The sequence below is a fragment of the Cervus canadensis genome, chromosome 29 (assembly GCF_019320065.1).
Source record: "Cervus canadensis isolate Bull #8, Minnesota chromosome 29, ASM1932006v1, whole genome shotgun sequence".
Classification (NCBI taxonomy): Eukaryota; Metazoa; Chordata; class Mammalia; order Artiodactyla; family Cervidae; genus Cervus; species Cervus canadensis.
Window position 1 is genome coordinate 46,343,893 of NC_057414.1, and position 13,959 is coordinate 46,357,851.

General features: G+C 49.6%; 1 protein-coding gene across 1 annotated transcript in view; it reads right to left on the minus strand.

Moving 5' to 3' along the window:
• LOC122431063 (tumor necrosis factor receptor superfamily member 1A-like) overlaps positions 1–13,959 on the minus strand; it is a 31,836-nt gene that overhangs the window by 12,742 nt on the left and 5,135 nt on the right. Inside the window, exons 2-6 of the mRNA XM_043452128.1 lie at positions 13,184–13,271; positions 12,337–12,465; positions 10,703–10,808; positions 9,194–9,267; positions 892–1,038 (exon numbers count right to left, since the gene is read on the minus strand). Coding sequence (XP_043308063.1) covers positions 892–1,038; positions 9,194–9,267; positions 10,703–10,808; positions 12,337–12,465; positions 13,184–13,271 — 544 coding nt within the window. The remainder of the gene's footprint in view (positions 1–891; positions 1,039–9,193; positions 9,268–10,702; positions 10,809–12,336; positions 12,466–13,183; positions 13,272–13,959) is intronic.

The window sequence follows — 13,959 nt, forward strand, 5'->3', positions numbered from 1 at the left end:
CAAAGAGGAGAGAGAAATGAAAACAAATCATATTAACTGTTACAGTGACATCTGTGAGCGAGAGGAAGTACTTTAAATTTACAACAAAGAAAGTGTATTTACAGTTACAGCAAAAAAAAAAAAAAAAATTGACTGGAACATCAGTGCAGCTGGGAAAACAGGAGGGGCAGTTACTCGGTAAGCCTCCCCAGCATGCAGGGCTGCCTCCCCAGGACCCCCTTGGCTGGAGCAGCACCAGTTTGTTCCTGCTTCCAGGCCCAGGGTGCCCGGGACACCCTGTGTCCAGCAGCTGGCCTGGCCCTGCATGTCGGGAGGCACACAGCAGGTGGCTCTGAGCTCACACACACGTGAGGCCCCAAGTGAGAATGTGAACTGATCTGAATTTTATACCAGAGGCTCCTGCCTGGTCACACCGACCCCAGACCCCTTCTCTGAGCTCACACACACGTGAGGCCCCAAGTTAGAAAGTGAACTGATCTGAATTTTATACCAGAGGCTCCTGCCCGGTCACACCGACCCCAGACCCCTCCTCTGAGCTCACACACACACGTGAGGCCCCAAGTGAGAATGTGAACTGATCTGAATTTTATACCAGAGGCTCCTGCTCGGTCACACTGACCCCAGACCCCTTCTCTGAGCTCACACACACGTGAGGTCCCAAGTGAGAATGTGAACTGATCTGAATTTATACCAGAAGCTCCTGCCCGGTCTCACCGACCCCAGACCCCTTCTCTGAGCTCACACACACGTGAGGTCCCAAGTGAGAATGTGAACTGATCTGAATTTATACCAGAGGCTCCTGCCCAGTCACACCGACCCCAGACCCCTTCTCTGAGCTCCTGAAACTCTTGTTGACCTAGCTTCCTCCAGGTCAACACGACTCTGACCAACCTGTTCTTCTACGGCTGACAACAAAATAGCGTATAGCAATTGAGCCGATGATGAAGATGACTATGAAGAAGATGATGAAGATGAAGAAGAGGGTAGTGCAAATGTGCACGTCCACACCCATGCAGGCCCATGGTGACCCCAGGTTTCCTGGAAGAAAGCAAAACAGAAGATGCTGTCACAGGGTCAGGCACCCTTTCCTCACCCAAGTGACCTGCTCTCTCAGGAGTGGGTGCAGCACCAATGCGCTCCAGACCGCCACACGCTCCTTCTCTGTTGCTGACAGTTGCCATGACCTCCCCAGTGGGAGGCAGCCAGGCTCATCCTTCCTGCTCACACGGAACCCTGGGTTCAGAGGCCGTGGTGTATCTTGCTCTGGTCCCTCGAAGCAGCAGCAGGTCTGACCTGCCAGCAGGGCAGCAAGAGGCCCTGCGTCCCGGACGTGGCTCAGGGGAGCATGGGGGCAGCTGCGGGATACAGCCCTGGGCCAGCAGGCGGCAGAGCCTGGCGGGGACTGTCAGGGGCGGACGGCCAGTCTTCCCGGCACCCAGGCTGGGCCACGCTGGCCCAAGGGACAGGGCAGGGTCCGCCCTGGGGAGATGCGAGACACAGCAGTGGGGTGTCTCCTCACTCCCCTGAGCTCCCAGCACCCACAGGAGCTGCGGTCACAGAGACACCGGGTGCAGCGCAGGCCCATCAGAGCTCGGCACGCTCGGCCGCCCTGATGTGGTCTGCACCAAGGAGCGAGCAGGAAGGAGCAAGTCGTCCACGCAGCACCCTCACTCTGCTTAAGGCTTTCTTTATTCTCAGAGTAGCCCTTCCTCATTCTGTCTTACTTCTGGTGTTAAGAGAGCCTTTAAAAGTGTTTGCAGGTTATAGAGGGAACCTACCTCAAGATAATAATGGCCACTGCAACAAACCCACAGCAAACATTGTACTCAATGTGAAAAGATGAACGCATTTCCTCTAAGGTCAGGAACAGACAAGGATACCCACTCTCACCACTAACATTCAACATCGTCTTAGAAGTCCTTACCACAGCAAACAGAGAAGAAAAAAAAAATAAATGGAATCCAAATTGGAGAAGAAGTGAAACTGTCATTGTTTAGAGAGAAAACCCTAAAGATGCTACAGAAAACTACTAGAGCTCAGCAATGAATCTGGTAAAGTTGCAGGATACAAAATTAATACACTGAAATCTCTTGCATTCCAACACACCTACAATGAAAGATTAGAAAAAGAAATCAAGGAAACAATCCCATTTACCACCACATTAAAAGGAATACAATACTGAGGAATAAACCTACCTAAGGAAGCAAAAGATGTATACTCTGAAAACTATATACTGATGAAAGAAATAGAAGATGACAGAAACAGATGGAGAGATATCCCATGTTCCTGGATTGGAAGACCAAACATTGTGAACGCGACTATATTACTCAAAGCAGTCTACAAATTCAGTGCAAGCCCTATCAAATTATCAATGGCAATTTTCACAGAATCAGGACAAAAAATTCTACAATTTGTATAGAAACACAAAAGACCCCAACTTGCCAAAGCAATCTCGAGAAAGAAGAATGGAGCTGGAGGAATCAGGCTCCCTGACTTAGACTATGCTACAAAGCTGCAGTCATCAAAACAGCATGGTGCTCACAGAAAAACAGAGACTAATGGAATCGCACAGAAAGTCCAGAGAAAAACCCGGCACCTGTGGCCGCCTGACCTCTGACAAAAAAGGCAAAACTACACAATGCAGCAAAGACAGTCCCTCTAAAAAGCGGTGAAGGGAAAACTGGACAGTTAAACATAACAGAATGAAAGCAGAACACTCTATAACACGGTACACAACAATAAACTCAAAATGGATTACAGACCTAAATGTAAGGCTGAATGCTACAAAATTCTCATAGGAAAACGTAGGCAGAAGAGGCGTTGGTACACCTTGCAGTAAGATCTTTTCTGATCCACCTCCTAGGATGATAAAAACAAAGACAAACAAATGGGACCTAGTTAAACTTAAAAGCTTTTCACAGCAAAAGGAAACTATAGGCAAAAAGAAAAAAAAAACCAGCCTTCAGAATGAAAGAGAATATTTGCAAAGAAAGTAACAGACAAGGGATTAATCTCCAAAACATACAAACAGCTTATGCAGTTTGCACCAAAAAAACAAACAAACCAATCAAAAAATGGGTGCAAGATCTAAACAGACATTTCTCTGAGAAAGACACACAGATGGCTAAAAAGTACACGAGAAGATGCCCGACATCACTAATTACTAGAGAAGTACAGATCAAAACTACAATCAACTATCATTTCACACTGTTCAGAATGGTCATCAGCAAAAACTCTACAAACAATAAATGCAGCAGAGGGCGTGGACAGATGGGAAACCCCCTACACTCATCTTGGGAATGTATAGCCATACAGCCACTGTGGAGAACAGTATAGAGGTTTCTTAAAAAACTATAAATAGAACTCTGACATGATCCAGTGATCCCATTTCTGGGCACATAGCCAGAGAAAACTCTTAATTTGAAAAGATACATGCACCCCGATGCTCGTAGCATGACTATTCACAACAGCCTAGACACGGAGGCAACATTAATGTCCATCAGAGAATGGACAAAAAAAACGTGGTACATACTTAAAATGGAGTATTACTCAGCCACTAAAAAGAACAAATAAGGCTATTTACAGGAATATAGATGGACCTACAGACTGTCATACTGAGTGAAATAAGTCAGAGAAGGAGAAATATTGCATGACATCCCTTATATATGGAATCTAAAAAGAAAGGATACAAATGAACTTATTTACAACACAGAAACAGATTCACAGAATGAATTTAAGGTTGCTAGGGAGGGGAGGACAGAAGAGAAGGGATAGTTAGGGAGCCTGGGATCAACATGTATCTGCTGCTATAATTTAAAATGGATAACCAACAAGGTCCCACTGAACTGCACAGACAAATGTGCTCGATGCACGGCAGCCTGGATGGGGGGGGACTTTGGGAGAGAGTCTGTTAGTCGCTCAGTCATGTCCAGCTCTTTGTGACCCCACTGACTGTAGCCCATCAGGCTCCTCTGTCCACAGAATTCTCCAGGCAAGGATACTGGAGTGGGACGCCATTTCCTTCTCCGTTGGGAGAGAATGGATGCATGGATATGTATAGCTGAGTCCCTTTGCTGTCCACCTGAAACTACAATGCCAAAAAAGGTCCGTCTGGTCAGGGCTGTGGTTTCTCCAGTGGTCATGTATGAATGTGAGAGCTGGACCGTAAAGAAAGCTGAGCACCGAAGAATTGATGCTTTTGAACTGTGGTGCTGGAGAAGACTCTTGAGAGTCCCTTGGTCTGAAAGGAGATCCAACCAGTCCATCCTAAAGGAGATCAGTCCCAGGTGTTCATTGGAAGGACTGATGCTGAAGCTGAAACTCCAATAATTTGGCCACCTGATGCAAAGACCTGACTCCTTAGAAAAGACCCTGATTCTGGGAAAGATTGAAGGTGGGAGAAGGGGATGACAGAGGATGAGACGGTTGGATGGTGTCACCGACTCAATGGACATGAGTTTGAGCAAGCTCCGGGAGTTGGTGATGGACAGGGAGGCCTGGCGTGATGGAGTCCATGGGGTTGCAAAGAGTCGTGCACAACTGAACCACTGAACTGAACTGAACTAAAAACTATAATTGGCTATACTCCAACGTGGCTTCCCAGGTGACAGAGAGGTAAGGGATCCGCCTGCCAAAGTAAGAGACCTGGGTTCCATCCCTCGGTCGGGAAGGTCCCAGGGAGAAGGAAATGGCAACCCACTCCAGTACTCTTGCCTGGGAAAGCCCATGGACAGAGGAGCCTGGCGGACTGCCGTCCATGGGGTCGCAGAGTGTTGGACATGACTTAGTAACTGTGTGTGCATACATGCATACTCCAATATAAAACGAAAAGTTAAACAAAAAACAAGGAATGGATAATGAAGATGTGGTACATACATGCTCTGGAATATTACTCAGCCATAAAAAGAAAATAATGCCATCTGCAGCAACATGCATGGACAGAGAGATTGTCATACTGAGTGAAGTAAGAAAGAGAAAGACAATTATATGGTATCACCTGTACATGAAATCTAAAAGACGGTTACAAATGAACTTACCTACAAAACAGAAGTTACGTTACAGATGCAAAATCAAGCTGCTAGTTACCAGTATCTGTGTGTGTGGGGGAGGGGGGCAGGGATAAAGTGGGAGAAAGGTAATGACACATAGACGCTTCTATATATAAAACAGATAACTAATAAGGATCTGCTGCGTAACACAGGGACCCCTACTCAGTACCCTGTAACAATCTATGTGGGAAAATAATCTCAAAAAGAGTGGACACAGGATTTCCCTGGTGGTACACTGGCTAAGAATTAAGTCTGCTAATGAATGGGACACAGGTTCACTTGCTGGTCCGGGAAGATTCCGCATGCCCTAGGATAACTAAGCCCGTGTATCACAGCTTCTGAAGCCCGTGTACCCTAGAGCCTGTGCTTGGCAACAAAAGACGCTACTGCGATGAGAAGCCCGCATACCACAACTAGAGGGGAGCCCCGCTCTCTGCAACTAGAGAAAGCCCTCATGCAGCAAAGAAGACGCAGCACAACCAAAAAATTAAACAAATTATCTTTTTTAAAACTGATTCACTTTGCTGTACCCCTGAAACCACACAACATTTAATTCCACTACACTCCAGTAAAAAGCAAAACACTTCTCTGTTACTCACATCAGCGGGAAATCAAGAAGCTTATTTTAAAATGTAAATGTATATGCTGAGTCCAGGGGCGGTCTGATGACCTTGGGGAAGGTGACAAAGGGGACTCGGGCTCCAACGAGAAGGCCAGCAGGAAGGTGGCGCAGACCCTGGGGCAGAGAGAAGCCCAGGGGGACACGGCGCTCACTGATGACCCAGTAACACTCAGCGTGGGGAAGAGACTGGATTCAAAACACGATGCGGTGTCGCCCATGTGTGCAGTGGGAAAAACCGCTACCTCACACCACACGGACACCACTGCGGTCCTGCACAGTGGTAAAGAGAAGCTGCTGGCAGGTCACGAGACAGAACACCTTCTCCAGCTGAGCAAAGGTTTTTCACTCAGGAGAGGAAGAGCACCAACCCTGGCAGAAAACAGCCACAAGCCTGACCTGGTTAAAATGAAGGACCTTTGTCCACAAGAGGCCCAGATACCCCACACAAAGAGCTTGTGTCCCACGTTTATAAGTAATTATCAGTGTTTCTAGATAAGCATCAAAAATGAGAGAATAAAAACCCAGACAGCCCATATAAAAATGGGCAAGACTTCAGCAGAGATTGCGATGAACCCAGAGATGATCACACGAAGTGACGTCAGCGAGACAAACACCCCGTGAGATCACTTATCCGAGGAATCTAAAATATGACACAAATGAACTTGGGAAACGAGGGCAGACCCACAGACATAAAGAAACAAACTTGTGGCTACCAAAGAAGTGGTGAGAGAAGGATAAACGAGGAGCTAGAGAGGAACAGACGCACATCACTGTGTACAAAACAGGAAAACAACAAGTCCTACTGAACAGCCCAAGGAACGACATTTAGTATCCTGTGATAACAGCCACGACGGAAAGGAATGTGAACAAGAATATGTACGTATATATTTGCTGTTGCTGCTCAGTCGCTCAGTCACATCCAACTCTTTGGACCCATGGCCGGCAGCACGCCAGGCTTCCCTGTCCTTCACCGTCTCCTGGAACTTGCTCAAACTCGTGTCCATTGAGGCGGTGATGCCATCCAACCATCTCATCCTCTGTCCTCCCCTTCTCCTCCTGCCTTCAGTCTTTCCCAGCACCAAGGTCTTTTCCAAGGAGTCAGGTCTTCTCATCAGGTGGCCAAAGTACTGGAGTTTCAGCCTCAGCATCAGTGCTTCCAATGAATATTCAGGACTGATTTCCTTTAGGATGGACTGGTTTGATCTCCTTGCAGACTCTCAAGAGTCTTCTCCAACACCACAGTTTAAAAGCATCTATTCTTTGGCTCAGCCTTCTTTAAGGTCCAACTCTCACACCCATACATGACTATTGGAAAAACCACAGCTTTGACTATATATGTGTATATGGGGCTTCCCAGGTGGTGCTGAGTGAGTGAAAGTTGCTCAGTTGTGTCCACCTCTTTGCAACCCTATGGACAATACAGTCCATGGAATTCTCTAGGCCAGAATACTGGAGTGGGTAGCCTTTCCCTTCTCCAGGGAATCTTCCCAACCCAGGGATGGAACCCAGGTATCCCTCATTGCAGGCGGATTCTTTACCAGCTGAGCCACAAAGGAAGCCCAAGAATACTGGAGTGGGTAGCCTAGCCCTCCTCCAGTGGATCTTCCTGATCCAGGAATGGAACCTGTTGGGAGGCGCCGGGATGAGAAAGGAACCTGCAAGGCAGCTCTCCCCCTCGAGGTTGTCCCGGGGGCCCGGTATGTCCCTTTCTTCCTTCTGTCTTACTGTTGTTGGGCTTTCTATTAATTTTTGGAAATTATAATATATAGTAATAAGGCCTCACTGGAAAGGTCCAAGTCTTTTTGGAAATGCTTAAGATTGCTCTGGCTCAGGACACGACCATAAACATCAAGTCAGAAAAGAAAAGGCCACAGGTATAGTTTGGCTGCTTGCTTAAAAGATTATAATGTTCTAGAATAGAAAAGAGTAGAGGTGTTTAGATTTAGAAGTACATCTACTTCTTGTAGATGGTTGAAAGGGTTTTCACTATTGCTATTTCCTTGCTGCTACTTGTTCACTGTTTCCCTTTCTTTAAACAACATGGGATATTATGGGTATTTTTGTAAAATTAGAAAATGGGGTATATAGGATTTTAATAGAAAATTTATATTAACCAGTTTTATTGCCATTATCTTACTATTAATAGAGGTATTTTGCTGCTTTAGAGGTGTTTTGCTGTTTAATAGTTAATCGTTGTAAATTGAGATTTTGTGGTTTCAGGTAAAGAAAAATATCAGGTTTTTCTCATGGTACTATTTTCAGAAATGTCAAACATGTTACTGTAACCCTTCCCATGTATTGTTTTATTGTCCAAAGAATTTACACTATACCTGAGATTTATGAAACATTGTTTTTGTTAGAGTGAGAATGTTAGGCCATTGAGGCAAGAAGATTATGTACGGGATATTTAAGTATAAACCCTGTAATTGGAAACGTTCTAGATGAATGCTTAGGGGAAAAACATGGGGAAAAAAATATTGACGGAAGCACAAACCAATATCTGATGTAATATGTGGTGACTTAAGGGGGAGGTAACATTCATTCTATAAAAACAGAGCTATCCTAAAAATAAGAAAAAAAGCTACCTCTTCTACGCAACGTCTGTGTGTGTGTGTGTGTCTTCTCTCGCCGACGCCGTTCATCCTGAGGGTTCCCCTGGATCCTGCTGGGGCTGGACCCCGGCAGGAACCGAGGTCTCCTGCATTGCAGGCGGATTCTTGACCAGCTGAGCTATGCGGAAGCAGGTGGCACTAGTGGTAAAGAACCCGCCGGCCAGTGCAGGAGACACAAGAGACGTGGGTTCAGTCCCTGCGTTCGGAAGATCCCCTGGAGGAGGGCCTGGCAACCGACTCCAACATTGTTGCCTGGGAGAATCCCATGAACAGAGGAGCTGGACATGCTACATTCCATGGGGTCGCAAAGAGTCGGACACGATTGAAGTGACTTAGCATACACACACACATACGTGTGTGTGTGTGTGTGACTGAGCCACTTTGCACCAATGTAAATCACCAAGACTTCAATTTAAAAAAAGAAAAGGAAAATAGTCTTGCACAGATTTGCACAGATACTTAGTAGTGGGGCATCAATTCTGCTGGGGGCATGCACCCAACTCACATTCCTAAGTCCCGTCTGAGGCCCCGCCAAGCAGGGACGTGGCCAGGTGTTGGGATGTCAGGAAGGACAGGTCTCACAGGGCTATCAGCCCCTTCCACCTACTACGTGCTCAGTCTGGTGGGCTCAAACTGAGCCCACACGGCCATAACTCATGGGACAAGGACAAGGAAGCCATAACTTGCCCACAAGGATTCTGTTTACTCAAGGTAGAGTCTACGAACGATGACCCATGGCCCATAGCCCACTTTTATGAATAAAGTTTTACTGACACATAACCAACCACCTCTGATCACAGCCTCTGGCTTATTTACAGCAGCAGAGATGAGCTGTGACAGCAGGGACTTTGGGACCCTCAGAGCCTCAACCTTGGCCTTTACGGATTTAAGAGATGGAATCAGGCCCTTACCTGACTGTGGATTTGTGGCACAAACTGCATCACTTGTGGCATTGCAGGGTTGAAGGACAGCGCTATCTTCACACCTGAGAGAAGAATAAAGAAATTGTGAGCATCATTTCCCCTCGCTTGGGCCAACCCAAAGAATCTTACTCACCACCCACCGGTCAGGGGTTAGAGGGACCAACCCAACATCCTCAGCAGGCCCGTGAGGTTTCAAGTCACCAGTGTCTGGTATGTGCTGGGCTATCTGGCCCACACTGGATCAATGAGGATAAAACTTAGGAATCTCTGATAGACGGGGGATAGAGCTCTGTGTGTGGCCACGAGGACTGGACCTGCCGTGGCCGTACCTCTGCCAGGAGGGAAAGCAGCCTGAGATGCAGCTCGTGGAGAAGGGGACGAGCCAGAGCTGATTGACCCAGACCTGGAGGCGGTCCTCCCTCTGGACTCGGCAGGATCCTGAGCCAACAGTGCAAGCTGGTCTGAGTTGTATTTAAGCATCTACAAACACAGGTGATTTTACCAGTGGCTTTACCACTGTGAGTGTCTTCCTCAAAGTCTGCTCCAAATCTAAGCCCACCGGAAACCACAGAATGCAACCTGATGTGGAAACACGGTCTCTGCAGATGTAATCCTTTAAGAGGAGGTCACACCGGATCAGGGTGGGCCTCAGTCAGTGACCAGCGTCCGCACTGAGGGAAACTGTATGCACACAGAGAGAAGGCCACGTGAAGATGCTGAGACAGAGCACACAGGAGAAGATCCCTGGAAGGCAGAAGCAGAGACTGAAGCGATGCCAAGGAGAGCCAAGGAGTGCCGGCAAAGCTGAGGAAGCGAGAGAGATTCTTCCCTGAGAGCCTATGGAGGGAGCCTGGCCCTGCTGACACCTCGATTTCCGACTTCCAGTCTCCAGAACTGCGAAAGAATACATTTTTCTTGTTTTTCAAAAGCCTCCCCGTCGTGATGCTTTGTAACATCAAGGGCAGAAAACACGCACTGGCCATCCCATCTGGGCCGCAGGGCCTGGGGGGCGTCCCCCTGCCTACAGCTCTCCTCCCCCTGGACGTCCTGTGGCTCCATCGTCCATCCCGCCCTCCCTGGCCTCTGCTCTAGGGCCCTGCCTCCTGCAGCCCCTCTGTCCCTCATGAGCCCATCACTGCATATGTGTTGGGATGCTTTCCACCACTGCTGGGGCCCAGGCCTGCAATACGACCCCGTAGGCCACAGCGGGGCTCAGAGTCATACATGAGTGAGTGAATGAAAGAAGGAAGAAATGAATGAGCGATGACTCCAGTTCGCCCCCACGTGGAAACGTCCAGGTGACTTGTCTGCCTTAATCCTCAGGGCTCCTCACTGGGGCCGGTGCTACCATTAGCCCCATTACAGATGGGAAAACAGAGGCTCTGGGCCGGGGGTGGCTGAGTAAGTGACCCAAAAACAAACGGGCAGTGAGTGGAGAAGAGAGCCCCCACCCAGGCCTGCTGGCCGGCTCCCACCGCTGGGTGGTACCTTGCGCACCGGATGCAGCTTTCGGCGCAGTCCACGGAGTCGCAGAAGAACTTGCCCTGCCGGCACTGGCACTCCTGGTCGCTGGTCGGGGAGCAGGGCTTCACCACTTCCTGATCTGCTGGAGGCGGGCTGAGGGTCAGTCACCGGGGCCTGGGCTCCGTCCTGCCCCCCGGCCACGTCCAGGTTCAGTCAAAGGCTCAGCACACGCACCCACCTCCAGACCTCACCCCTGCCGTCTGGGTGTCGGAGGAGGAGCTGTGGGCTGGGGCAGAGGGCCAACTGCTCAGATACACCCCAAATCAACACGTCCCCTCGTTTCCCCAGGAAGACCAGAACAGCCCTACTCGGTGTGGACCGAGAACGGTCTCTCCCAGCATTGCTGGAGGGTTCTGCCCTTCCACCTGCGAAGGGCTGGGTCCTGGGGCTGCACCCACATCTCACGTCTACGCGGCTCTTTCCACAGGGCCAACTCTCTGCCCCCGCGTGAACGTCACTCCGCCTCACGGTCTCTGCTCAGAGTCTAATACGAGGGGCAGCTAGGGTGCTATCTTGGTTTTCATCTTCCAAAAAAGAAGGAAGCTGTTCCAGCAGGTGTCAGCACAGCATGTTCAGGACAACTCCTGCTGGGATGTTTTTACCTTTTTTTTTTTTAATTTTATTTATGCATTTATTTTTGGCCGTGCGGTTCTGCCCTGCACATGCACACTCTGTCCAGTTGTGGCAAGCGGGTGCGACTCTTTGCTGTGGCTTCTCATTGTGGTAACTTCTCTTCCTGCAGGGTACGGGCTCTAGGGCGTGTGGGCACAGCGGTTGCGGCCCACGGGCTGAGCTGCTCTGGGGCATGTGTGATCTTCGAGAAGCAGGGGATGAACCTGTGTGCCCCACATCGGCGGGTGATTCTTAACCACTGGACCACCAGCGAAGTCTCATATTTTTTACCTCTTAAAAATAAAAATTGTATCAGTTTAAAGTCTAGGGCAAGATGAATTGATTTATACATTGATATACTGAAATTTTCATTGGGAATGCACAAAAATCTAAGCACCATTCCAGAAAAAACTGATCCTTATAAAAAACACTAAACGAGGTCCCTAGTGGTCCAGTGGTTAGGACTTGTTTACTATATTGTGGTATTTCTCTCTGTATTTGTGTTTCATTAAAGGTAGTTTTTTCACATGTATATTTACACATGCTTTGCTAGATTTATTCCAAAAATCTTTCTTTTTTTGCCAATGCAAGTGGTATTTTTAAATTACGTTTCAAGGGTGCTGGAGGGGAGGCTGAAGAGGAAGGGGATATGAACATACGCTTAGCTGTTTCAATTTTTGTACCGTGGAAACTAACGCACCATTGCGAAGCAATTACCCTCCAGTTAAAGACAAATAAAATGGAAAATTACCTATTTAAACAATGTCATCGATACACAGAGATAGAAGAACTTCTGTGTACCATACTGATACTCAGCAAGTCTGAAACCCCAATGACCTGTAGCTGCTTCTTTAGGCAACACACACCGCATCGTGACCAACAAGCACTCCGTGATGACGGCTCCCGCCGCGCTCCTCTGGGACCACTCACTGCCTTTGGGGAGGTTCCCACGGGCCGGGTCGACAGGGCATGTGAGCGGGACTGCCACCACTCACCCTCTCTGCACTGGGCACACGGCAAGCACTGGGTCTCCACGCTGGGATGAGCTCTGAAAGTCCCAGGCTCGCACGGCGAGCAGGCTCCGATGGGGTGGTCCTGGCTTACGGGTCTGCTTACGTAGTAGCCTGCCCGAGGTGGGACACGGAGGGGAGGTAGGGACCCCGCCCAGTCAGCTGGAGAAGGTCCCGAGGCACCTGGAGACCAGACCCCCTGCCCAGTACCCCCCACCCACCCCGGTCTCCTGGGAACACTGGACTGATCCCAGGCCACAGGTGTCCGTCCCAGAGACCGGGGACCCAAATCACCCCCCAGCTTTTACCGAGGCCCCGCAGCGCGTGGGCACTGGAGCAAGGGCACAAGACTTCAAGTCAGACCAACGGCGCCCCTTTGTTCCCTACACGTGGTTCATGCAGGTGTGCGTGCGAATGCAGAGGTGTGTGTGTGTGAACGTCTGCAGTGTGTGTACAGGTGGGTGGGCTGGGGAGCGTGGGGAGGGTACGGGGCTGCGGGTCCAGGTATCAGGTGCTTGGGCTCTGAACCACGGGCCCCTGGAAGGCACAGGTTCCCGGACGAGATGTGGCCTGTGTGCGACGGGAGATGCCTGTGGGGATGGGACAGCTGCCCCTCACAGAGAGGGCGAGGAAGGGACTTCGCTGATCACATGGGCGTGTGTGTCTGTGTGTGAGGATGGGGTTCAGGGTGCTGGTGGCTGCCAAGGACAGACTCTTCCCCACCCCAGACAGCCAGGTTCTCCCCGCAGGCTGCCCCCAGCTCTGCTCAAAGGGTCCCCGACCTCCCCTCTCCCAAGCAGGAAGTCTTCCCTGGAAATCACCCCAGGCTCACCAGCCGGGCAGACTCTGCTGCAGGAAGGGTTGCCCGGAACCTCATATTCATCTGGGCGACACGTGGTCTCCCCCGTTGTCACAGTCACCTTGGATGAGAGAGGGGACACGGGCATTTTCAGAAGACGTCTCCACTCCTGATGGGCGCAGACACCGACACCCGAGCAGGGGCTGTCAGCTCCCCGGGGTACTGCCTCCCTTGTGGAGGGGACGCTGTCGGGCAGGCTCAGGCCGGGGGCTTTCCTCGGCCTCCTTGCGGCTCCACTCACAGTATGGAGCAGGGTTATGTGGGGAACACGCTCCTTCATCCCCAAATGCGTGTGGATCTGTTGACACCTCCGTGGCTGACATCTATACCCTGTGCCTGGTCAGAAGTAGACCCTTTGTGGTCGTGATCCTTTGGAATTTAGTGAGTCTTCGATTTTCTTCTGGCATACAGTTCATGTTTTCAGCAGTTGCACATAGACTTTGCCAAGAAAGGACACTGTCTATGTGTTGGGAACAGGGGTCTGAGCGTCTGTGTATCTGAATGCGTCCATCATGGCGCACGTAAACGTGCACACAGCGACACAGAGGAGCCCGTCAATTACAAGGTCCCAATCACTGCACATCCGCACTGATCTCCTATCCTGCTCGACTCCTTGGCTTGGAGGGACACTAAGCTCTCGTACCAAGTCTGTGGACTCTAGATTTCATCGTGTAATTACATCATTCTTTGCTCTCTGTATTTTGAGGTGTTACTGTTTATATACAGTTTCACGTTTGTTTCTCTAGGAC